Source organism: Bombina bombina, chromosome 1 (assembly GCF_027579735.1).
Source record: "Bombina bombina isolate aBomBom1 chromosome 1, aBomBom1.pri, whole genome shotgun sequence".
Taxonomy (NCBI): domain Eukaryota; kingdom Metazoa; phylum Chordata; class Amphibia; order Anura; family Bombinatoridae; genus Bombina; species Bombina bombina.
Window position 1 is genome coordinate 295,240,465 of NC_069499.1, and position 26,576 is coordinate 295,267,040.

Here is a 26,576-nt window from a genome sequence, read left to right on the forward strand (position 1 = left end):
TTGTCAATAGACTCCTGATATCTTTACAAGCACAGATAATCTGTATTTGTCCCTTACTACATTTGATGAGTTTCTTTACACCATCCCGTTTTTGAGTAAGGATGGTGTCTGCGCCTTCTGTTTGCACTCAGGAAATGAATCATATTATTACCAGCTGTGCTGTGCTTATTTGAGGAAACCCAGATGTAATCTATAAACCCAAATGCAACGGACACAAAATATAAAATATCTCTAGCTGTTAGGTCAGCCATTTTAACCCATAAACTGCCACACGGGCCTGTTTCACATTGCTGTACCTGGTCTTTAATAGGGTTGAGTACGTTTTCAACACAAAGCAACCTGCCTTTTGATCATGTATGTTCAGTGTTATAAATTATTTTATTTCTTTTGCATCAAATAAACGCACTGAACCCCGAGTTCTGTTTGAAACTTGCAGGCCAAAGGGATTGAAGAACATCTGTCATTATTGGCATGAGTCAGTGTTAATGTTTAGCAGAACAAATTGGTGCCTTTGACAGAAACATTTTTGGAGCCATTAAACTTTCATGTTTTACCACTAAAACAACTTCTAATTGTTATATTATGCACATAAAAGAAAAACATGGTTAGAGTTGTGTTTGGAGTGGGTTGCTTTAGGAATTAATGATGTTAAACACATGGTTATCTAAGGTCAGTAATGAACACATTACATGCTCAAATCGCAGCATATATAATGATTTGAAACTTCTTGGTTAAAATGACAAAATAGATGGCTTAGAAAAAGCAAACCTAGCCCATAAATATTAGCCCACAGACAAATACACTCATGGCTGTCAGACCCATTTCACCCTTTTTGTCACCTATATCTATCAGGACCCAGATAGGAGCCAGGTCCTACAGCCCTTGTAAACTTTATGATGCCAACAGGGCAAACATCACACTCACTGTCCTGATGTGTTTTAGTATCTACTTATGTATCTCTCACTCTATGGTTGAAGAATGTATATATATATATATATATATATATATATATATATATGTATGTGTGTGTATATGTGTGTATGTGTCTATATGTAAGTGTGTGTGTATATATGTGTGTGTGTGTATATATATATATATATATATATATATATATATATATAATGTATGTGTGTGTGTGTGTCTATATGTAAGTGTGTGTGTGTATATGTGTATATATATATGTGTGTGTATGTATGTGTATGTATGTATATATATGTATATGTATATATATATATATATATATATATATATATATATATATATATATATATATATATAGTATGTGTGTTTGTGTGTATAATTATATATACAGTTGTATGCAAAAGTTTAGGCACCCCTGACAATTTACATGATTTCATTTATAAATAATTGGGTGTTTGGATCAGCAATTTCATTTTGATCTATCAAATAACTGAAGGACACAGTAATATTTCAGTAGTGAAATGAGGTTTATTGGATTAACAGAAAATGTGCAATATGCATCAAAACGAAATTAGACAGGTGCATAAATTTGGGCACCCCAACAGAAATATTGCATCAGTATTTAGTAGAGCTTCCTTTAGCAGAAATAACAGACTCTAGACGCTTCCTATAGCCTGTAATGAGTGTCTGGATTCTGGATGAAGTTATTTTGGACCATTCCTCCTTGCAAAACATCTCCAGTTCAGTTAGGTTTGATGGTTGCCGAGCATGGACAGCCCGCTTCAAATCACCCCACAGATTTACAATGATATTCAGGTCTGGGAACTGGGATGGCCATTCCAGAACATTGTACTTGTTCCTCTGCATAAATGCCAGAGTAGATTTTGAGCAGTGTTTTGGATCATTGTCTTGTTGAAATATCCAGCTCCGGCGTAACTTCAACTTTGTGACTGATTCCTCAACATTATTCTCAAGTATCTGCTGATATTGAGTGGAATCCATGTGACTCTCAACTTTAACAAGATTTACAGTACCAGCACTGGCCAAACAGCCCCACAGCATGATGGAACATCCACCAAATTTTACTGTGGCTAGCAAGTGTTTGTCTTGGAACATTGTTTTCTTTTGCAGCCATGCATAACGCCCCTTGTTATGACCAAATAACTCAATCTTTGTTTTATCAGTCCCACAGCACCTTTACTCCAAAATGAAGCTGGCTTGTCGAAATGTGCGTTTGCATACATCAAGTGACTCCGTTTGTGGCGTGTGTGCAGAAAAGGCTTCTTCCGCATCACTCTCCCATACGCTGAATTGTTGAACGATGCACAGTGACACCATCTGTAGCAAGATTATGTTGTAGGTCTTTGGAGGTGGTCTGTGGGCTGTTTTTGACCATTCTCACCATCCTTTGCCTTTTTTCCTCTCCGATATTTGACTTCTAGCCTTAACAAGAACTGTGCCTGTGGTCTTCCATTTCTTCACTATGTTCCTCACAGTGAAAACACTGACGGCTTAAATCTCTGATAGCTTTTTGTAGCCTTCCCCTAAACCATTATCTTGAACAATCTTTGTTTTCAGGTCATTTGAGAGTTGTTTTGAGGCCCCCATGTTGCCACTCTTCAGAGGAGAGTCAAAGAGAACAACAACTTGCCATTGGCCACCTTAAATATCTTTTCTCATGATTGGATGCACCTGTCTATGACGTTCAAGGCTTAATGGGCTCACTAAAGCAATTGTGTGTTCCAATTAATCAGTGCTAGGTAGTTACAGGTATTCAAATCAACAAAATGACAAGGGTGCCCAAATTTATGCACCTGTCTAATTTCATTTTGATGCATATTGCACATTTTCTGTTAATCCAATAAACCTAATTTCACTACTGAAATATTACTGTGTCCTTCAGTTATTTGATAGATCAAAATGAAATTGCTGATCCATACACCCAATTATTTATAAACGAAACTTTTGCATACAACTGTATATGTGTGCATGTATGTATATATGTATGTGTGTGTGTATATATATATATATATATATATATATATATATATATATATATATATATATATATATATATATATATATATATACACATACAGTGGATATAAAAAGTCTCCACACCCCTGTTCAAATGTCAGGTTTCTGTGATGTAAAAATATTAGACAAAGATAAATCATTTCAGAACTTTTTCCACCTTTAATGTGACCTATAAACTACACAACTCAATTGAAAAACAAACTGAAATCTTTAAGGTAGAGGGAAGTAAACAAAACAAAATGTGGTTTCAACTGGGTGGTTATAACTGGGGATGTAGCTGTGTTCAGAATTAAGCACATTCAAAACCATGTTAAATAAGAGTCATCACACACCTGCCATAATTTAAAGTGCCTCTGATTAACCCCAAATAAAGTTCAGCTGCTCTAGTAGGTCTTTCCTGACATTTTCTTAGTCGCGTCCTACACAAAAGCCATGGTCCGCAGAGAGCTTCCAAAGCATCAGAGGGATCTCATTGTTAAAAGGTATCAGTCAGGAGAAGGGTACAAAAGAATTTCCAAGGCATGAGATATACCATGGAACACAGTTAAAGGAACACTCAATCAAAATTAAACTTTCATTATTCAGATAGAGCATGCCATTTTAAACAACTTTCCAATTTACTTTAATTAACAAAATGTGCACAGTCTTTTTATATTTAAACTTTTTGAGTCACCAGCTCCTACTGAGCATGTGCAAGAATAAGTGTGTATGCATTTGTGAATGGCTGATGGCTGTCACATGGTACGTGTATGCATTTATGATTGGCTGATGGCTGTCACATGGGACAGGGGGAGTGGAAAAAGACATAACTTTTAAAATTGTCAGGAAAAATATCTACTAATAATTTGAAGTTCAGACTAAGTGCTATTGCATTGTCTTGTTATCTTGCATTTGTTGATTATGCAAATCTACTGTGTTGACTGGTCCTTTAAGACAGTCATCATCAAGTGGAGAACATATGGCACAACAATGACATTACCAAGAACTGGATGTCCCTCCAAAATTGATGAAAAGACGAGAAGAAAACTGGTCTGGGATTCTACCAAGAGGCCTACAGCAACATTAAAGGAGCTGCAGGAATATCTGGCAAGTACTGGCTATTTAGTACATGTGACAACAATCTTCATATGTTTGGGCTTTGGGGTAGACGGCAAGACGGAAGCCTTTTCTTACGAAGAAAAACATCCAAGCCCAGCTAAATTTAGCAAAAACACCTCTGAAGTCTCCCAAAAGCATGTGAGAAAAGGTGTTATGGTCTGATGAAACCAAGGTTGAACGTTTTGGCAATAATTCCAAAAGATATGTTTGGCGCAAAAACAACACTGCACATCACCAAAAGAACACCATATCCACAGTGAAGCATGGTGGTGGTAGCATCATGCTCTGGGTCTGTTTTTCTGGGGCTGGGGCCATATTCAAGGTAGAGGGAATTATGAACAGTTTCAAATACCAGTCAATATTGGCACAAAACCTTCAGGCTTCTGCTAGAAAGCTGAACATGAAGAGGAACTTCATCTTTCAACATGACAACGACCCAAAGCATACATCCAAATCAACAAAGGAATGGCTTCACCAGAAGAAGATTAAAGTTTTGGAATGTCCCAGCCAGAGCCCAGACCTGAATGCAATCGAAAATCTGTGGGGTGATCTGAAGAGGGCTGTGCACAGGAGATGCCCTTGCAATCTGACAGATTTGGAGTGTTTTTGCAAAGAAGAGTGGGCAAATCTTGCCAAGTCAAGATGTGCCATGCTGATAGACTCATACCCAAAAGACTGAGTGCTCCAACAAAGTATTTAGTGCACACTTATGCAACCATATTATTTTATTTTTTTATTTTTGCTTCCCTTTCAGTTTGTTTTTCAATTGATTTGCATAGTTTATAGGTCATATTTAAAGGTGGAAAAAGTTCTGAAATGATTTATCTTTGTCTCATTTTTTTACATCACAGAAACCTGCCATTTTAACAGGGGTGTCTAGACTTTTTATATCCAATATATATATATATATATATATATATATATATATATATATATATATATATATATATATATATATGTATGTATATTCCTCAACCAGAAGAGATATGAGTATGTATATATGTTAAATCAAACCAAACATAAAAAGAAACCGATTGTGTTAAAAAAACAGCAAATAACTTACTTGTTTTCTTGCAAAATGAGCACTTCTCTGTGTAGCTCCTGCCTACAGCTTGATGAGTGAGTAGACACTTGAGTTTCATTTTGCACTGTCTGAGTATTGGCAGAACCTGCCTTTCTGTCTCTCTAGATTTTACTGACTAGTAAGCTAGCTCATGTTACTGTAGAAGATTTATTACATCAAGCTAGGTATGCCTTCCTGTAGAGTTGTCAGTTCTTTGTGGGGCTGTGACAGGAAGCAATGACATAAAGGTAAGAAATAAAAGGTAAAATACTTTTAAAATGATGTATAATACATATTGAAAGGATTTCTATTAAGTATGAGCCACTGTGTAGTGCTTTTTATTAGGATAATGAAACAGACTGTTTTTATAACCCTTTAAAGCAACATTGTACTCGACAAAATATCTCCCTTGTATATGGAAGAGTAGCAATTAATCATGTAAATAATGCTTGGCTCAAAATGTTAAATTGTAAACTATTTAAATTAAAACTGCCACATATCTTTGTTTATTCAATAAAAGGAATGTCCATGTTTCAAATAAACAATTACATTTTGAATTGCCATATGTTTGATGAAACACAAATCTGTGCACAGTGCTCCTAGCTGGGGTCATCTGCCTACGTCACAACATTCCAATATCTCAGAGGTATGTTTTAGGGGTGCAACTAGGGGTGTTTCAGGGATCAGCTAGGGGTACAACCTAGAGCAACTTATACAGTAAAATGAACATGTATCCATTTACTAACCTATACTTTTTCATCAATTTAAAAAAAACAAATTGGATAAAGTTGCATTTTTCAGTTTGTTTGGGAAAACCCCTCACAATACACTGGTTAACGTTTTCAGTCACAGACCAAATACAATTATTAATTTGAGATGTGTAGAATCAACTTACTTGCCCATTTCCTTGCTACCCCTTTTTCACACATACTGTCTTATGTATTTGATCATTAAAACAATTTACTAGAAATAGCAATACTGCGCCAATCTAACTCAATTGGAGTAGTAAAAAATCCTAAAGTTTATTAAGGGGACGCAAGAGTGCAAAAAACAGAATTTATGTTTACCTGATAAATTACTTTCTCCAACGGTGTGTCCGGTCCACGGCGTCATCCTTACTTGTGGGATATTCTCTTCCCCAACAGGAAATGGCAAAGAGCCCAGCAAAGCTGGTCACATGATCCCTCCTAGGCTCCGCCTTCCCCAGTCATTCGACCGACGTAAAGGAGGAATATTTGCATAGGAGAAACCATATGATACCGTGGTGACTGTAGTTAAAGAAAATAAATTATCAGACCTGATTAAAAAACCAGGGCGGGCCGTGGACCGGACACACCGTTGGAGAAAGTAATTTATCAGGTAAACATAAATTCTGTTTTCTCCAACATAGGTGTGTCCGGTCCACGGCGTCATCCTTACTTGTGGGAACCAATACCAAAGCTTTAGGACACGGATGAAGGGAGGGAGCAAATCAGGTCACCTAGATGGAAGGCACCACGGCTTGCAAAACCTTTCTCCCAAAAATAGCCTCAGAAGAAGCAAAAGTATCAAACTTGTAAAATTTAGTAAAAGTGTGCAGTGAAGACCAAGTCGCTGCCTTACATATCTGATCAACAGAAGCCTCGTTCTTGAAGGCCCATGTGGAAGCCACAGCCCTAGTGGAATGAGCTGTGATTCTTTCAGGAGGCTGCCGTCCGGCAGTCTCATAAGCCAATCTGATGATGCTTTTAATCCAAAAAGAGAGAGAGGTAGAAGTTGCTTTTTGACCTCTCCTTTTACCAGAATAAACAACAAACAAGGAAGATGTTTGTCTAAAATCCTTTGTAGCATCTAAATAGAATTTTAGAGCACGAACAACATCCAAATTGTGCAACAAACGTTCCTTCTTTGAAACTGGATTCGGACACAAAGAAGGCACGACTATCTCCTGGTTAATGTTTTTGTTAGAAACAACTTTCGGAAGAAAACCAGGTTTAGTACGTAAAACCACCTTATCTGCATGGAACACCAGATAAGGAGGAGAACACTGCAGAGCAGATAATTCTGAAACTCTTCTAGCAGAAGAAATTGCAACCAAAAACAAAACTTTCCAAGATAATAACTTAATATCAACGGAATGTAAGGGTTCAAACGGAACCCCCTGAAGAACTGAAAGAACTAAATTGAGACTCCAAGGAGGAGTCAAAGGTTTGTAAACAGGCTTGATTCTAACCAGAGCCTGAACAAAGGCTTGAACATCTGGCACAGCTGCCAGCTTTTTGTGAAGTAACACAGACAAGGCAGAAATCTGTCCCTTCAAGGAACTTGCAGATAATCCTTTCTCCAAACCTTCTTGAAGAAAGGATAGAATCTTAGGAATTTTTACCTTGTCCCAAGGGAATCCTTTAGATTCACACCAACAGATATATTTTTTCCATATTTTGTGGTAAATTTTTCTAGTTACAGGCTTTCTGGCCTGAACAAGAGTATCAATGACAGAATCTGAGAACCCTCGCTTTGATAAGATCAAGCGTTCAATCACCAAGCAGTCAGTTGGAGTGAGACCAGATTCGGATGTTCGAACGGACCTTGAACAAGAAGGTCTCGTCTCAAAGGTAGCTTCCATGGTGGAGCCGATGACATATTCACCAGGTCTGCATACCAAGTCCTGCGTGGCCACGCAGGAGCTATCAAGATCACAGATGCCCTCTCCTGATTGATCCTGGCTACCAGCCTGGGGATGAGAGGAAACGGCGGGAATACATAAGCTAGTTTGAAGGTCCAAGGTGCTACTAGTGCATCTACTAGAGTCGCCTTGGGATCCCTGGAACTGGACCCGTAGCAAGGAACCTTGAAGTTCTGACGAGAGGCCATCAGATCCATGTCTGGAATGCCCCACAATTGAGTAATTTGGGCAAAGATTTCCGGATGGAGTTCCCACTCCCCCGGATGAAATGTCTGACGACTCAGAAAATCCGCTTCCCAATTTTCCACTCCTGGGATGTGGATTGCAGACAAGTGGCAGGAGTGAGTCTCCGCCCATTGAATGATTTTGGTCACTTCTTCCATCGCCAGGGAACTCCTTGTTCCCCCCTGATGGTTGATGTACGCAACAGTCGTCATGTTGTCTGATTGAAACCGTATGAACTTGGCCTTTGCTAGCTGAGGCCAAGCCTTGAGAGCATTGAATATCGCTCTCAGTTCCAGAATATTTATCGGGAGAAGAGATTCTTCCCGAGACCAAAGACCCTGAGCTTTCAGGGGTCCCCAGACCGCGCCCCAGCCCACCAGACTGGCGTCGGTCGTGACAATGACCCACTCTGGTCTGCGGAAGCTCATCCCCTGTGACAGGTTGTCCAGGGACAGCCACCAACGGAGTGAATCTCTGGTCCTCTGATCTACTTGTATCGTCGGAGACAAGTCTGTATAGTCCCCATTCCACTGACTGAGCATGCACAGTTGTAATGGTCTTAGATGAATTCGCGCAAAAGGAACTATGTCCATTGCCGCTACCATCAAACCTATTACTTCCATGCACTGCGCTATGGAAGGAAGAGGAACAGAATGAAGTATTTGACAAGAATTTAGAAGTTTTGATTTTCTGGCCTCTGTCAGAAAAATCCTCATTTCTAAGGAGTCTATTATTGTTCCCAAGAAGGGAACCCTTGTTGACGGAGATAGAGAACTTTTTTCTACGTTCACTTTCCACCCGTGAGATCTGAGAAAGGCCAGGACAATGTCCGTGTGAGCCTTTGCTTGAGGAAGGGACGACGCTTGAATCAGAATGTCGTCCAAGTAAGGTACTACTGCAATGCCCCTTGGTCTTAGCACCGCTAGAAGGGACCCTAGTACCTTTGTGAAAATCCTTGGAGCAGTGGCTAATCCGAACGGAAGTGCCACAAACTGGTAATGCTTGTCCAGGAATGCGAACCTTAGGAACCGATGATGTTCCTTGTGGATAGGAATATGTAGATACGCATCCTTTAAATCCACTGTGGTCATGAATTGACCTTCCTGGATGGAAGGAAGAATTGTTCGAATGGTTTCCATTTTGAACGATGGAACCTTGAGAAACTTGTTTAGGATCTTGAGATCTAAGATTGGTCTGAATGTTCCCTCTTTTTTGGGAACTACGAACAGATTGGAGTAGAACCCCATCCCTTGTTCTCCTAAAGGAACAGGATGAATCACTCCCATTTTTAACAGGTCTTCTACACAATGTAAGAATGCCTGTCTTTTTATGTGGTCTGAAGACAATTGAGACCTGTGGAACCTCCCCCTTGGGGGAAGCCCCTTGAATTCCAGAAGATAACCTTGGGAGACTATTTCTAGTGCCCAAGGATCCAGAACATCTCTTGCCCAAGCCTGAGCGAAGAGAGAGAGTCTGCCCCCCACCAGATCCGGTCCCGGATCGGGGGCCAACATCTCATGCTGTCTTGGTAGCAGTGGCAGGTTTCTTGGCCTGCTTTCCTTTGTTCCAGCCTTGCATTGGTCTCCAGGCTGGCTTGGCTTGAGAAGTATTACCCTCTTGCTTAGAGGACGTAGCACTTGGGGCTGGTCCGTTTCTGCGAAAGGGACGAAAATTAGGTTTATTTTTGGCCTTGAAAGACCTATCCTGAGGAAGGGCGTGGCCCTTGCCCCCAGTGATATCAGAGATAATCTCTTTCAAGTCAGGGCCAAACAGCGTTTTCCCCTTGAAAGGAATGTTAAGCAATTTGTTCTTGGAAGACGCATCCGCTGACCAAGATTTTAACCAAAGCGCTCTGCGCGCCACAATAGCAAAACCAGAATTTTTCGCCGCTAACCTAGCCAATTGCAAAGTGGCGTCTAGGGTGAAAGAATTAGCCAATTTGAGAGCATGAATTCTGTCCATAATCTCCTCATAAGAAGAAGAATTATTATTGAGCGCCTTTTCTAGCTCATCGAACCAGAAACACGCTGCTGTAGTGACAGGAACAATGCATGAAATTGGTTGTAGAAGGTAACCTTGCTGAACAAACATCTTTTTAAGCAAACCTTCTAATTTTTTATCCATAGGATCTTTGAAAGCACAACTATCTTCTATGGGTATAGTGGTGCGTTTGTTTAGAGTAGAAACCGCCCCCTCGACCTTGGGGACTGTCTGCCATAAGTCCTTTCTGGGGTCGACCATAGGAAACAATTTTTTAAATATGGGGGGAGGGACGAAAGGTATACCGGGCCTTTCCCATTCTTTATTTACAATGTCCGCCACCCGCTTGGGTATAGGAAAAGCTTCGGGGGGCCCCGGGACCTCTAGGAACTTGTCCATTTTACATAGTTTCTCTGGAATGACCAAATTCTCACAATCATCCAGAGTGGATAACACCTCCTTAAGCAGAGCGCGGAGATGTTCCAATTTAAATTTAAATGTAATCACATCAGGTTCAGCTTGTTGAGAAATTTTCCCTGAATCTGAAATTTCTCCCTCAGACAAAACCTCCCTGGCCCCCTCAGACTGGTGTAGGGGCCCTTCAGAACCAATATCATCAGCGTCCTCATGCTCTTCAGTATTTTCTAAAACAGAGCAGTCGCGCTTTCGCTGATAAGTGGGCATTTTGGCTAAAATGTTTTTGATAGAATTATCCATTACAGCCGTTAATTGTTGCATAGTAAGGAGTATTGGCGCGCTAGATGTACTAGGGGCCTCCTGTGTGGGCAAGACTGGTGTAGACGAAGGAGGGGATGATGCAGTACCATGCTTACTCCCCTCACTTGAGGAATCATCTTGGGCATCATTTTCTCTAAATTTTGTGTCACATAAATCACATCTATTTAAATGAGAAGGAACCTTGGCTTCCCCACATTCAGAACACAGTCTATCTGGTAGTTCAGACATGTTAAACAGGCAAAAACTTGATAACAAAGTACAAAAAACGTTTTAAAATAAACCGTTACTGTCACTTTAAATTTTAAACTGAACACACTTTATTACTGCAATTGCGAAAAAGTATGAAGGAATTGTTCAAAATTCACCAAAATTTCACCACAGTGTCTTAAAGCCTTAAAAGTATTGCACACCAAATTTGGAAGCTTTAACCCTTAAAATAACGGAACCGGAGCCGTTTTTATATTTAACCCCTTTACAGTCCCTGGTATCTGCTTTGCTGAGACCCAACCAAGCCCAAAGGGGAATACGATACCAAATGACGCCTTCAGAAAGTCTTTTCTATGTATCAGAGTTCCTCACACATGCATCTGCATGTCATGCTTCTCAAAAACAAGTGCGCAATAGAGGCGCGAAAATGAGACTCTGCCTATGATTAGGGAAAGCCCCTAGAGAATAAGGTGTCCAATACAGTGCCTGCCGGTTATTTTACATAATTCCCAAGATTAAAATAATTCCTCAAGGCTATGGAGTATAAAATATGTTTATATATCAATCGATTTAGCCCAGAAAATGTCTACAGTCTTAAAAAGCCCTTGTGAAGCCCTTTTTTTCTTTCAGTAATAAAAATGGCTTACCGGATCCCATAGGGAAAATGACAGCTTCCAGCATTACATCGTCTTGTTAGAATGTGTCATACCTCAAGCAGCAAAAGTCTGCTTACTGTTCCCCCCAACTGAAGTTAATTCCTCTCAACAGTCCTGTGTGGAAACAGCCATCGATTTTAGTAACGGTTGCTAAAATCATTTTCCTCTTACAAACAGAAATCTTCATCTCTTTTCTGTTTCAGAGTAAATAGTACATACCAGCACTATTTTAAAATAACAAACTCTTGATTGAATAATAAAAACTACAGTTAAACACTAAAAAACTCTAAGCCATCTCCGTGGAGATGTTGCCTGTACAACGGCAAAGAGAATGACTGGGGAAGGCGGAGCCTAGGAGGGATCATGTGACCAGCTTTGCTGGGCTCTTTGCCATTTCCTGTTGGGGAAGAGAATATCCCACAAGTAAGGATGACGCCGTGGACCGGACACACCTATGTTGGAGAAAAGAAAATGCTGTAATGTGTTAGAGCACTGTTGCTTGCATATAACTGTGTTTAACCTGCTATGTATTATTAGGTAGCTGAACACATCTTGTGAGCCAATGACAAGAGGTATATATGTTTAGCAGCCAATCACCAGCAAGCACTCAGTAGTACATTGCTGATCTTGAGCTTAAGTATGCTTTTCAATAAAGGATACCAAGAGTACAAAGCAAATATGATGATATAAGTAATTTTAAGAGTCTATTAAAATCTCACGTAGACTTTCATGTCTTTGTGTGCAACAGCTGACTAAATCCATATATTTATTTTTTACTTTTGACAGCCGAATTTATAGCTTAAATAATAATTGTGGCGCAGGATAGAAGACACTTGGGAGACATGGATGGTCAGCTGACATTTGGGGCCATATGGAAGTAATCAGGGTTTTCACTGCACTGTAAGATCAAAACGAATTGAAACATAGTTCAGTTTTACAACTTACATTCTTAGGCTTTTTAAACTGTCTGATTTCCTTTTTGTACCATCTGTATCTTTATATTTTGTCATAACTGAAAATATATATTTTTAATGTTAAATTTGAGACAAAGGTGACAGGATGTATGATAAATAATAGTAAAACATGATTATACAAAATGATTAGCGCTTTCTGATCACTAGATAGCTTATGGTCTAATGGTTACTTATCAGTATCTGAGTAATTGACTGAGCATGTTAAAGGGACATAATACTCATATGCTAAATCACTTGAATCTGATGCAGTATAACTGTAAAAAGCTGACAGGAAAATATCACCTGAGCATCTCTATGTAAAAAAGGAAGATATTTTACCTCACAATCTCCTCAGCTCAGCAGAGTAAGTTCTGTGTAAAAAGTTATACTCAGCTGCTCCCAGCTGCAGGTAAAAAAATTTAAAAAAATGAAGAAATGAACAGCAGCCAATCAGCATCAGCAGTGCTGAGGTCATGAACTCTTACTGTGATCTCATGAGATTTGACTTAACTCTCATGAGATTTCATAGTAAGCTTCCTTTACCTGATTGGTGAAATAATATGAGAGTGCACGAAGCTCATCCTTTCAGTTGTCCCGGGACAGACATACTAATATGCTGCTTAGAAATCCTTTACAATGGGAGGTGGCTACTGAGGAACTTTTGAGGTAAAATATCTTTCTTTTTAACCTAGAGATGTTCAGGTGATATTTTCTAGTCAGCTTTTTACAGCTATGCTGCATCACTTTCAAGTGTTTAAACATTTGGGTATTATGGCCCTTTAACTTTACAATCTCTGCAGAACAACCTTCTTGTTGAAGTATTTTTTTTTCTTTTAATATGATATTTGAATGGTAGATCATAGTGTGACTTGATATTTTCCACTTTAATATAGAGAACTTGTCTATTCTAATTACAAGACATTCTGTTTCTTTAGGATTACCCATCACTTGGCATGCTTGGCGAGAAACTTTCTGAGAATAACATTCACCTAATATTTGCTGTGACCAAAAATTTTTATGTGCTGTATAAGGTAAGAAGCTTTCCTAAGTTCTGAGAGATGCACAGATGCCTTACATTAGTGATTGCACATGTCAATAACCCAAAGGGTTATGGAACGCAATAAATGCTATATTTCAACATGGCTGCACCCATGACTAGGGGGACAATGCTTATAACATGTATTTATTGTTTAATGTCCCTTAAATAATTTAACTGAGAATTTATTGAATATGTTTTTCATTGAAAGTGGTGGAAAAATTGCTTATGTTGTACATCATGAGATATTAAAGGCCCGTAAACAATTTGAGATTGTAATATCAAATGTCTAACTATGTGTATTATAATAAAAAGTGTAATATTGCTTTATACTACTCATTATTTATTTTGTCCCGTTTTCCTGTAATTTGTCGCTAAAAATTGAGATCTCTCCAATTCCCACGAGTTTCTATTAAGATATGGGTGCTGACATGTTGAAACCTAGCTTTCCCTTCTAATCTCTTTTATTTAGGACAATTAAGTATCCACAAAGGGCCAGTTTAGGAGTGGAGCGCTATCATTTGTGTGCGTGCAATAAGGGGTTCATCGCGGGTGTTTGTGCTCCTTGGGTTGAAAGTAAACACAATCGCTTGAGCGCAATCGCGATTCATTCTAGATGTTTACTGTGTCCTCAGAGCTCTGCTTAACTGTTTTGCAAAACAAAAAGTGTCACAAAACATCAAAAATACATTGCAAAGTACACTTACACTCATATTAACACCATCTAATAAAAGCTTTTTACAAAAAATATTGCACAAACAAGTTATAAAGGATCAAAAATATGAGGTCTCAGGTGAAAAAAGGCAGCTAAAGGGATTTACATAGATACATACATATAAATGTCTATAGATGTATTTATATGTGCATATATATATATATACGCATATATATATATACACACACACACACATATATATATATGTGTGTATATATATATATATATATATATATGTGTGCAGACATACATAAACATATAATTATATATGTACACACACATATACAATTAAGGAGATCATAACCTGTAAAATCATATTTATGCAATATTTATATTTGATAAAGTGTAATACTGTGTATTTATTGTAACTATTTCATATTCCAATGTTCTGAACATGGCTGAATATGTTCTATGTAGATATTCCTATATATATATCTGTGTATATCTATAGCTATAAATAATAATGTATATATTGTACTAAAAAAATATATATATATATATATATATATATATATATATATAAATATTGCTCCCACTTTCCCTACCCTCTCAGTAATTCTTTGCCTCGTCTATAAGGTGGATGTCAGAGAGAGGTACTCTGCTGAAGTTTCTGGTTTTTATGCTCTAAGTGGATTGTTTCCCTCAAGAGAGAGCAAGAAAGTTGTTGGTAACCATGTAATTCTCTTAGTAGAGTTTTGGGGAATGTTCGCTTCTGGATGTTGCAGCGAAGCTTCCCATACCGCCTTCCAGCATATTGATGCTATTCTCCCCCTAAGGCAAACAGTGTTAGTTACACTTATTATCCTTTGTACCACATGTCCCTGTCAGCTTGAAGATGTCTACTCTTAGACCTTAATCTACTTTGAATGCAGTACAGCAGATGGCTAAAGAAGACCTATGACTGGTAAGTCCCTGAGATCCCCCTGATCCCTTCTAATGGCTCGTTGCACAATTATGGACCGTATCTAGAACACAGGGAAAGGGGACATTTATTGCATAGTATCCTGCAGTGGGGTGGGGCAGGACAACTCAGTTGTTCAGAACACTTTTATTAGTGCTCTTTTAAAAAGAGTGTATAGAGTGTTCGGAATTTTTTTCTTCTTTATGGAGGTCCGTTAAAATAGAGAACTATGCTTTCTGTGACGGACTGAATCACAAAGGTGTTACTTGGGCGCGATTTACAGATGATGCCTGACAGTTTAGAGCATTTCCAGCAAACCTTCTTACTCAAGTAGTGGAGCATGTGATCAGTATGGCTATACAGTAAGGGGTTAGTTACTCTCTTATGGTGACACACTCTTAACTCAATTTATGAGGGTTTTTTTCTAGCATGGGAAATTAGTTATGCTCTTAATTCTGTCTGTTCAGTCTAGCAGCTGGGTATTACTCCTTTATGGAGCATACAACCTATTCTCGTGTCTCTGCGTGTTTGTGTGGAGAACCAGACTAGTGGACTCAGAGCAAGTTTTCCTGTGGGTATTATTTGTACTTGTGACCGACAGCGATGGGATTAAAAGTTCCCGCCGCAGGTTCATTTTGGCGTTAATAGTGTAGGCTCTGTTATGGGGCCTGGAGATCTCTACTCCCTCAATGCGATCAGCACGCTGTACTGCCCATTGTGACCGCCCAGCATGAAGGGTAGATATATTTTATTCCTTTGACCGGAGCAACATCTTAGAGACGTGTTAATAAGAAGTTATCAGGCTGAAAACAGAGGGTTTTTTTACAAATTGTTGAACAATCTCTCATACAGAGGGGGAGTTTGCAGCTAGTTCTTTCTACTTCATGCAGTTCTTCATATGTTGACATTTGTTTTTTTCTCTGTATGCCAATGATTATGTACTTTCATATATGTACTTAATTATTATGTGAAAGATGCCTAAATATGGGGTCTGTTTGCCTTACAACCCGTATCCATCTTACTTTCTCTATAAAATGTATTATTTATATTGTTAATAGGGAACAGCTCATGCCTGAAGATTTGTCTGTATCTAGGTCTTAATCATATTGTTTTATATATGGGCAATGGGAATTTCTAGTGATTTTTTTTTTGTTGTTTTGTCAATGTTACTACATTTTTATTTCCTAGTTGGAAACATTTCCAGTGTTTAAATGTTCTTTTGCTTATATAGAAAATGTTCACACCTGGTGTTTTAGTACCATCATCTATGGTTTAACATACCTACTTATTCTATAGGAAATATGGATCTGGTGGCTCATAACATGCACAGATTTTTTTTATATGACAAACAACCATGTTGGATGTTTTCTCAACTTTCCAGTACTTATCCAGATTAATTTCTTATATGGAATAGGTGAATCTGGCGGTCTTTCTGCATCCCAATGCTTTACCATACCATTTGCTTATATAAATAATACACATATTTATTTCTTACTTGTCCAGTAGACATATTTGGGGAGTTTTCAGCATTCAGATGCTTACCCATGCTTTTATTCTGTGGGAGATATACATATATCCTTCATAGAAATTAACATTACCAGCGCCTAAGCATAAAAATATCAAAATTGAACGTAGCTGGTAATCTTTGGTATGCAAATAATGCCCATTCTTAGCTGTTATTTCAAATAGCTATGGTCGTTAGAACATGGTCAGGTCTTATTCCTGTATTTTTATCTCTTGTATACACCTTATCATATCTGCAGATTTCTTGTCCTTCCAGTATTATTTTATAGAGAAGACGTAGTTCTGGTAGTCTCTGTATTATATTGGTAAGGGTAGTTGAGATACTTTTCTTTTGGCTTTACTGCTCATAACCTTCTTTGGTTTTGTTAGCATTATCTGTGCTTTTCAAACCTGTTTATCTTTTCTTGCGCTAGTGCAGAAGGATCTATTCATGAGCTCCATGGATTCAGAAGGAATCATGCCTTCATCTTACAATTCAGATATCGTTCCAGTGCATATATTTGGGTTTTCCTGGACAATCTTTTCATAGCTCTTCCAGCTTGTTAACTATAGCCTTACATTCTTTCTATTTTTAGTATTGGTAACACAGTGGTTTTCACTGCGCACTTCCAACCCAGAGACCTAGGTTTTTTTCCTCAGTGAAGATACGTTTTTTTTTATGTAGTTTAATGCTACCTGCTGTAGTTTTCATGTCTTTCCAAAGTCTTTGTGGCTCAATGCAGAAGCCCAGATAGTTCAGTCTGCTCAGTATCAGAATAATGCCCTCTATTGGTGAGATACAGTGTGTGTATAAGGAGTCCCAGGTTCAGGACCGGGCATGGGAGTGACAGCTATGACTAGCATCTAAGGTGGTATAACATGGAGGTCTTACAGATTTGACTTTGGATAATCTTCCATATGCTGCCTTCCTCTGAGACCTCTAGAGATAGTGGAGGCAGTGTTTTTAATCATCCTGGGTGGATGGGGTGCTGTGTGGGGTTCTCTGAGGATTCAGGGAACATGGCATCTGGATGAGGTCACTCTTCTCATCTACATTCTGGATATGGCAGCCATCTCCAACCTTTTTTGGTTGGGGCCTCATTTGTGTTCCGTCCAGTATATCGATTCCATTTGGACTACTTTAGGCTTCTGTCATCCATCAGGGTGATCTACAAAGTTTCTCGGGTGATCCAGAAGGTATTCAATTTTTTCTCAATTGGCAAGGGTTTACCATTGTCAGTTGTCAGCTCGATTCAAGTCAGACAACATCACAACTGTGTCTTATATGAGTCAGTAGGGAGGGACTCGAAGCTCCCTGGCAATAAGAGAAGTCTCTCGGCTTCCATCAGTCAGCAGAGACTTTCAATTGTCACATCTCTGCCATTCACATTCTGGTAGTGGACAATAGGGGAGAAGATTTTCTGAACAGGCAGACTCTGCATCACGGAGAATGGTCGCTACATCAGGAAGTATTTTTTGAGATAACCCTCAGAGGGGGGGGGGGATGGTTCTGGAGTTAGACCTAATGGCCTCACATGTTAGACCTAATGGCCAATCTGCCCAGATACAGGTCGAGATCGAGAGACCCTCGAGCAGAGTTGGTGAACGCATTAGAGGTCTCAATCTTATTTATCTATCTCCTCCGATTGCCCTTCTTCCTCGAGTGGTTGCGCGATTCAAAAATCTGAAAGGTGTTTCCGTGATTCTGTTTGCTCCATGTGGTCCCGCAGAACTTGGTTTGCTGATCTCGTGAAGATGTCATCTACTCCTCCCTGGAGATTACCTCAGAGATTGGACCTTCTCCATCAAGGTCTTTTCTTTTATCAAATCTAGATTCTCTGTAGCTGTCTGCATGGAGATTTGAATGCCTAGTGTTGTCCTAGAGGATTCTCTGACAGGGTTTTTGACACTTTGGTTCAGGCTCGTAAGCCAGTAACCAGACGTATTTACCATAAGTTATGGCAAACTTATTTGTCTTGGTGTGAAGTATGAGGTTTTTTGTTGGCATAAGGTAAGGGTTCCTCGTATCCTTTTGTTTCTCCAAGAAGGATTGGAGAAAGGCCTATCAGCTAGTTCTCTTCAGAGACCGATTTCTACCTGTTCTGTTTTGTCATAAGAAGCTTGATGCCCCTTGTTTAAAGACCGCTGCTCCATAACTTGTCCACCTGCTCTGAGGCCGCGGACAGAAATTAACCTGACCGAATATGATTGGGTTGATTGACACCCCCTGGCCGCGAATCTGATAAATGCCAACAGTGTATGCTATTGGCATTTATCGATGTGCAGCGGACATAATACACAACTTCGTATCATGTCCGCTCGCACATTGATAAATATGCCCCTATACATTCTCTTGACATTGAACTTTTTGTCCTGGAATTTTTTATTTTTGTTGGCTTTCTCTTCTGTTCATGGAGTTTGAGTTTCTGCTCTGCTGTGTGATCCACTGTATCTTACTTTTCATGCAGCCAAGGCTGTTTTGCGTTCTTAGTTGCGTTTAAATATCTAAAGTGGTGTCTTCCAACAATATCAATCAGGAGATTGTAGTGCAGTCTTTTTGTCCCAGTCCTTCTTCCCAAAAGGAACGTTTGTTACACAATTTGGACGTAGTTAGAGCCTTAAAGATCTTCCTTAATGCTACTAAGGAATTTTGACAATCCTCTTCCCTGTTCGTTATGTATCTGGTAAGTGCAGGGGTCAAAGAGCCTCTGCTATTACTCTTTCCTTTTGGCTGAAAATTTTAAATCGTATGGTTTATGTGGAGGCGGGTCAACAGCCTCCTCTAGAATCTCGGCCCACTCTTCCTGTGCAGGTTCTTCAAGAATGAGGCTTCAGTAGAACAGATCTGTAAGGCTATTTAGTCCTCGTTCATACTTTTACTAAGTTTTTCACATTTTATATATTTTCCTCAGCTAAAGCTTACTTTGGGAGAAGTGTTCTTCAAGCGGTGGTGCCTTCAGTTTAGGACTGCCTTCTTTGATTTTGTCCCTCCCTATTCATTCTGTATCCTCTATAGCTTGGGTATTGGTTTTCCATAGGTAATGAATGAATTTGTGGACTCACTGCCATCAGAAAAAAAACAAAATGTATGCATACCTGATAAATTTTCTTTCTTAGCAATGAGAGTCCACGACCCCGCCCTGATATTCATGTAATGGCGACAGTTTTTCTTCTGGCACCTATGTACCCCTTGTGTCTCTCTTTACTTTTCCCTATCCTCGGCTTGAATTACTGAGAGGGTAGGGGAAGTGGGAGCGATATTTAATGCTTTGATTGGGGTGTCTTTGCCTCCTCCTAAGAGCCAGGTGTTGAAGTCTCATAGGTTATAAAATTAATTTGTGGAATCTAACTGCCAATAAAGAAAATAATTTATCAGGTAAGCATAAATTTAGTTTTTTGCTTTAAGAACATCATTATATCTTGCAAATATTTCCAGTTTAATGTCCTCTTAGATTATTTACCCATAACATGGTTAGTGAAATATAGTTTATTAAGAAAAAAATGTACCTTAAATGTACATTTAAACACTGTAAAATATATAAATGTTTCTAAATGGTCACAAAATAAAAGGTTATTAAAAATGACACCAAAGTTACAGGTGCCCTTTACTTTAACTAAAACCTTTACACTAATCTGTTTGATATTTGATATTAATATATATATATATATATATATATATATATATACATATATAACGTATTTCCAAAAAGCAGGCACTCACTGGACTTTACAACATATATATTTATTATCAAATCCTTAAAAGACAAACGTTGCGGAACTACATTGTGCTATTGTCAATGTCATAGCAAAACAAACATACAAACAGAGTGCAGCTCCACACCCCAAAATCAATCATATTGATTTTGGGGTGTGGAGCTGCACTCTGTTTGTATGTTTGTTTTGCTATGACATTGACAAAGGCACAATGTAGTGCCGAAACATTTGTCTTTTAAGGATTTGATAATAAATATATATGTTTTAAAGTAAAGTCCAGTGAGTGCCTGCTTTTTGGAAATACGTTGGATTTGATGTCAGCAGTGCACCTTGGCAGTACTGGAAGTATGATTGTGCAATCCTATCTATGACTTTATATACATATATATATATTTATTATTATCAGTTATTTGTAGATCGACAACGGATTCTGCAGCGCTATAAACATAGGCATGATATGCAAGGTAATATTTTTGGGACCTAGTGGGTAGAAGGCCCTGCCAAGAGTTGCACTTTTATAAATCAGCGCTTATGAAGGGGATCTACAAGCAGCTGGGCTCATAGGCTTACATGCTAAGGGTGTTCACCTATATAATTTTTCTAGGCCCATTTTGGTATATTTCATCATGCTATCATTTTGCCACCAAATGTGATCATATTAAAGGAAATTGTTAACTTTTTCACAAACTTTGGGTTTCTCACTGATTATTTACACACAACTACTGCAGTCATAATACAAATGGTTGTAAAAGCTTCTCTGGGGTCCCCTTTGTTCAGAAAACAGCAGACATGCATGGCTTTGCTATTGTTTTTGGCAATTAGAAGGCTGCTAATTGCAGCTGCACACCATACTTCTGAAATTCCTGTAGTGAAGGGGTTAGCCCCTTAAGGACTGGACATTTGGAGTAGCTGCGTCCTGGTGGCTTAAGGAGTTAAGGAGGTAGTTTGTAAGGTTAATTTTAGCTGTAGTGTTCCCTCCCATCTGACACCTCCCACCCCCTGGTCCCTAGCAAAAAGCTCTCTTTCCTCCCTCCCCCCACTGATCATCACCATACTGGGTACTGGCAGACAGTATGTACTTTAAGGAGAGTTTGTTTTTATTTCTGTAGTGAAGTAAATCCTCCTATCCCATCCACCTGTCTGATCCCCCCCCCCCTTCTGCCTCTGGCTGGGATCTTAGCTCTCATTGTTGACAGCTGGGACTGCAGCATGAGCCAGAAGTTTGGACGTAGCTAATACATAGTATGTTGAGTAGAGTACCCTGTGATGTAGTAGCTACGGCCAATAGGCTTAAGGTGTTAAGGATATCTCTGAATTTTGCTATATGTGTAATGCTCGTGGGATATTCCACTATCAGACCAAACTTGACCAGTAGTCTTCTTATCCCGGCGTCAAGTGAAATGATAGGAAATATCCCAGAGCAGAGAGAGAGTTTGTAAAATGAGTTAAGCATTACCCACAGCAGGCAGGGCAGTACTCAGTGGCAACAGGAAGGTAATCCAGCAGTATGGCAGTTCAGGGGTAAACCAATGAAAGGACCGGTAACAGGCAGGAGTCAGCAACAAAAGGATATCCAGCAGTATAACAGTTCAGGGCTAAAGCAATAGAGTTGCTAGTCAGAATAGTCAGGCTGGCAGAGTTCATCAACAGTTAAGCAATCCAGCAATGCTGAGGTTTAAGGGATAGTCAACACCAGAATTTTTGTTGTTTAAAAAGATAGATAATCCCTTAATTACCAATTTCCCCGTTTTGCATAACCAACACAGTTATAATTATACACGTTTTACCTCTGTAATTACCTTGTATCTAAGCCTCAGCAGACTGCCCCTTATTTCTGTTCTTTTGACAGACTTGTAGTTTAGCCAATCAGAGCTGTCTCCATGGTAAATTTACGTGCATGAGAATGTTATCTATATGAAACACGTGAACTAATGCCCTCTAATGGTGAAAAACTATCAAAATGCATTTAGATTAGAGGCGGCCTTCAAGGTCTAAGAAATTAGCATATGAACCGCCTAGGTTTAGCTTTCAACTAAGAATACCAAGAGAACAAAGCAAAATTGGTGCTAAAAGTAAACTGGAAAGTTGTTTAAAATTGCATGCCCTATCTGAATCATGAAAGTTTTTTTTGGACTTTACTGTCCCTTTAAAGGGACACTGAACCCAGATTTTTTTTTCTTTCATGATTCAGATAGAGCATGCAATTTTAAGCAACTTTCTAATTTACTCCAATTATCAATTTTTCTTCGTTCTCTTGCTATCTTTATTTGAAAAAGAAGGCATCTAAGCTATTTTTGGTTCAGACCCTGGACAGCACTTGTTTATTGGTCGGTTAAATTAATCCACCAATCAGCAAGAACAACCCAGGTTGTTCACCAAAAATAGGCCGGCATCTAAACTTACATTCTTGCTTTTCAAATAAAGATAAGAGAATGAAGAAAATTTGATAATAGGAGTAAATTAGAAAGTTGCTTAAAATTGCATGCTCTATCTTAATCACAAAAGAAAAAATTTGGGTTCAGTGTCCCTTTAACCCCTTAATGACCACAGCACTTTTCCATTTTCTGTCCATTTGGGGCCAAGGCTATTTTTACATTTTTGCAGTGTTTGTGTTTAGCTGTAATTTTCCTCTTACTCTTTTACTGTACCCACACATATTATATACCGTTTTTCTCGCCATTAAATGGACTTTCTAAAGATACCATTATTTTCATCATATATTATCATTTACTATAAAAAAATATATAAAATATGAGGAAAAAATGGAAAAAAACACACTTTTTCTAACTTTGTCCCCCAAAATCTGTTACACATCTACAACCACCAAAAAACACCCATGCTAAATAATTTCTAAATTTTGTCCAGAGTTTAGAAATACCCAATGTTTACACGTTCTTTGCTTTTTTTTGCAAGTTATAGGGCAATAAATATAAGTAGCACTTTGCTATTTCCAAACCACTTTTTTTCAAAATGAGCGCTAGTTACATTGGAACCCTGATATCTGTCAGGAATACCTGAATATCCCTTGACATGTATATATTTTTTTTTAGAAGACATCCCAAAGTATTGATCTAGGCCCATTTTGGTATATTTCATGCCACCATTTCACCACCAAATGCGATCAAATAAAAAAAATTGTTCACTTTTTCACAAATTTTTTCACAAACTTTAGGATTCTCACTGAAATTATTTACAAACAGCTTGTGCAATTATGGCATAAATGGTTGTAAATTTTTCTCTGGAATCCCCTTTGTTCAGAAATAGCAGACATATATGGCTTTGACGTTGCTTTTTGGTAATTAGAAGGCCGCTAAATGCCACTGCGCACCATGCGTGTATTATGCACAGCAGGGAAGGGGTTAATAAGGGAGCATGTAGGGAGCTTTTTGGGGTCATTTTAGCTTTAGTGTAGTGTAGTAGACAACCCAAAGTATTGATCTACGCCCATTTTGGTATATTTCATGCCACCATTTCACCGCCAAATGCGATCAAATAAAGAAAAAACGTTAAATTTTTCAAAATTTTAGATTTCTCACTGAAATCATTTACAAACATTTTGTGCAATTATGGCACAAATGGTTGTAAATGCTTCTCTGGGGTCTCCTTTGTTCAAAAATAGCAGACATATATGGATTTGGTGTTGCTTTTTGGTAATTAGAAGGCCGCTAAATGCCACTGTGCACAACACGTGAATTATGCCCAGCAATGAAGGGGTTAATTAGGTAGCTTGTATGGAGTTTGCAGGGTTAATTTTAGCTTTAGTGTAGAGATCAGCTTCCCACCTGACACATCAGACCCCCTGATCCCTCCCAAAGAGCTCTCTTTCCTCCCCCACCCCAAAAATTGTCCCCGCCATCTTAAGTACTGGCAGAAAGTCTGCCAGTACTAAAATAAAAGGTATCCTTTTTTATATATAGCATATTTACATATGCTGCTGTGTAAGATTCCCCCTTAGCCCCCAACCTCCCTGATCCCCCCCAATACAGCTCTCTAACCCTCCCCCTCTGCCTTATTGGGGGCCATCTTGGGTACTGGCAGCTGTCTGCCAGTACCCAGTTTGCATGTAAAAATGTCTTTATTTTTTTTTTATTTTTTTTTTTCTGCAGTGTAGCTCCCCCCCCCCCAAGACTAATCCCCCACCCCCTCCCAGATCCCTTAGATTACTTTAATCAGGGATTTTATCCCTCCTTTCTCCCCATAATAAAAAAAACCTTTCTGTAGTGTAAGTGGTTCCCACCCGCTCCCTCCCCGTGCACGCGCCCGCCCACCACCCCCCGTGCACGCGCGCGCGCCCATGCGCGCCCCCGGCGATACCGCCCCCGATCCCGCCCCCCTCTCTGACCAAGAAGCCATCGATGGCCGCCCACCCACCTCCCACTTCAGCTCCCACCCACCAACGAATGCGGCCATCGATGTCCGGTGCAGAGAGGGCCACAGAGTGGCTCTCTCTGCACCGGAGGGGTAAAAATTTTTATTGCAGGATGCCTCAATATCGAGGCATCCTGCAATAACCGGAAAACAGCTGGAAGTGATCAGGATCGCTTCCAGCTGCTTTCCACACTGAGGACGTGCAGGGTACGTTCTCAGGCGTTAACTGCCTTTTTTCTGAGGACGTACCCTGCACGTCCTCAGTCGTTAAGGGGTTAAGGCAAGCAGAGTAGTCAAACAGGCAGAGTTCAGAAACAGTGAATCAATACAGCAATTCAGCATACAGATATACAGCACCCAGGAGCACCCAGGAGCACAAGAAGTAACACCTATACTTGGGCACATGTGAGAGAGACTGAGGCAGTGGCGTCACTAGGGGGGTTCGGGGGGTTCGGATCGCACCCAGGTGAAGTCCTTCAGGGGGTGACACCACCAAAAAAAAAAATTTATTTTGAATTTTATTGAAATTCAAAGAAATACAATATAGAGATGCATAGATTTTTTTTATTAGAGGGGCCAGCAGTTGTGAACATTAGTGGGACTGGGGAAGTTGTAGACACACTTAATTTTGTTGCCCCTTGAGCCCGCGTCGCAATTTCCACAAATAGTTTTCCCGGCTGCTTTTGCTTGTTTGTACATTGCTCCTCCCCTGCCTAATATCACTATGAATGTTGTGGGCATGCCTTGGGACTTGCGAAGTTGCGCTGCTAGCCTAAACCTGCCTACCTATCTGTGCTCACTGCTCAGTGATGTTTGGAGCAGTGGAGTCACTCACTGCTGTGCTGTCTCTCTCTAAACGGGAACCGGGAAATCGTGAGGGGGATGCCTGGCACCTGACCGCATGACTGTTTGACACTGTCTCTAAAGTGAAGGAGCCACGTATGATGCCGAATTTTCATAGTTTGTGCACCTAAACATTTTCTTTAGTGATTTATTTTTAGAGTACACTGTTTATCTTTCATTTGATGCTCTGCTGAGCCAGGGAGCAGCTCTAGGTATGAGCTTTATAATTAATGCAGTGCAGTTTACATATTTTGTATGTGTGTGTGACTTAGTTTTTGTGTGTGTGTTTCTGTGTGTGTGCCTGAGTGTTTCTGTGTGTGTGCCTGAGTGTTTTTGTGTGTGTGTCTCAGTGTGTTTCCGAGTGTGTTTTTAAGTGTGTCTGAGTGTTTGTATGTGTGTGTGTGTGCCTGTGTTTTTGTGTTTGTGTGTGTCTGCTTTCTGTCCATTGGAGAAGTTTGCCTTTTCTATGAAATCCTCTTCTTTGTCAGGTTCCATCCTACTACCGCATACACCTTTAAGGGATCCTCTTAAAATCCCATAGTTCCCTATTCCACTTGCCAATTAATATCAAGCTGTGTAGCCTTGCTGCTTGTTTGAACAAGCTGTTACAAAACAGCTCTGGCTTTCTAGCTGGAATCTCTTGGATTACAGTCATTATCCTCAAAAGAATCATCTAATATACAAGTTGACACTTGCATCTATTCCTGGGAAGAGTCTGGTTTGTGTTGGACTTACACCTCTCCTTACACAGGATTATCAGACTGATTTCCCAGCTACATTACTCACACAGAGAGCATTGCAGCGATTCCCCTACGATCTCCTATATACTCTCTCTCCAGGCTGTATTACATTTCTGGGGCTACAAATTGAGATAACTTCGTGTTTTCTTACCGATATATACTCCTTATTCAATTCACTGACTTTCCTTTCCTGATACTGTTGCTACGTCCTGC

At 39.4% G+C, this 26,576-nt stretch overlaps 1 protein-coding gene across 1 annotated transcript in view; it reads left to right on the forward strand.

Moving 5' to 3' along the window:
- Positions 1 to 26,576, forward strand: part of LOC128645227 (integrin beta-5) — a 318,185-nt gene that overhangs the window by 112,978 nt on the left and 178,631 nt on the right. Inside the window, exon 7 of the mRNA XM_053698059.1 lies at positions 13,479 to 13,574. Coding sequence (XP_053554034.1) covers positions 13,479 to 13,574 — 96 coding nt within the window. The remainder of the gene's footprint in view (positions 1 to 13,478; positions 13,575 to 26,576) is intronic.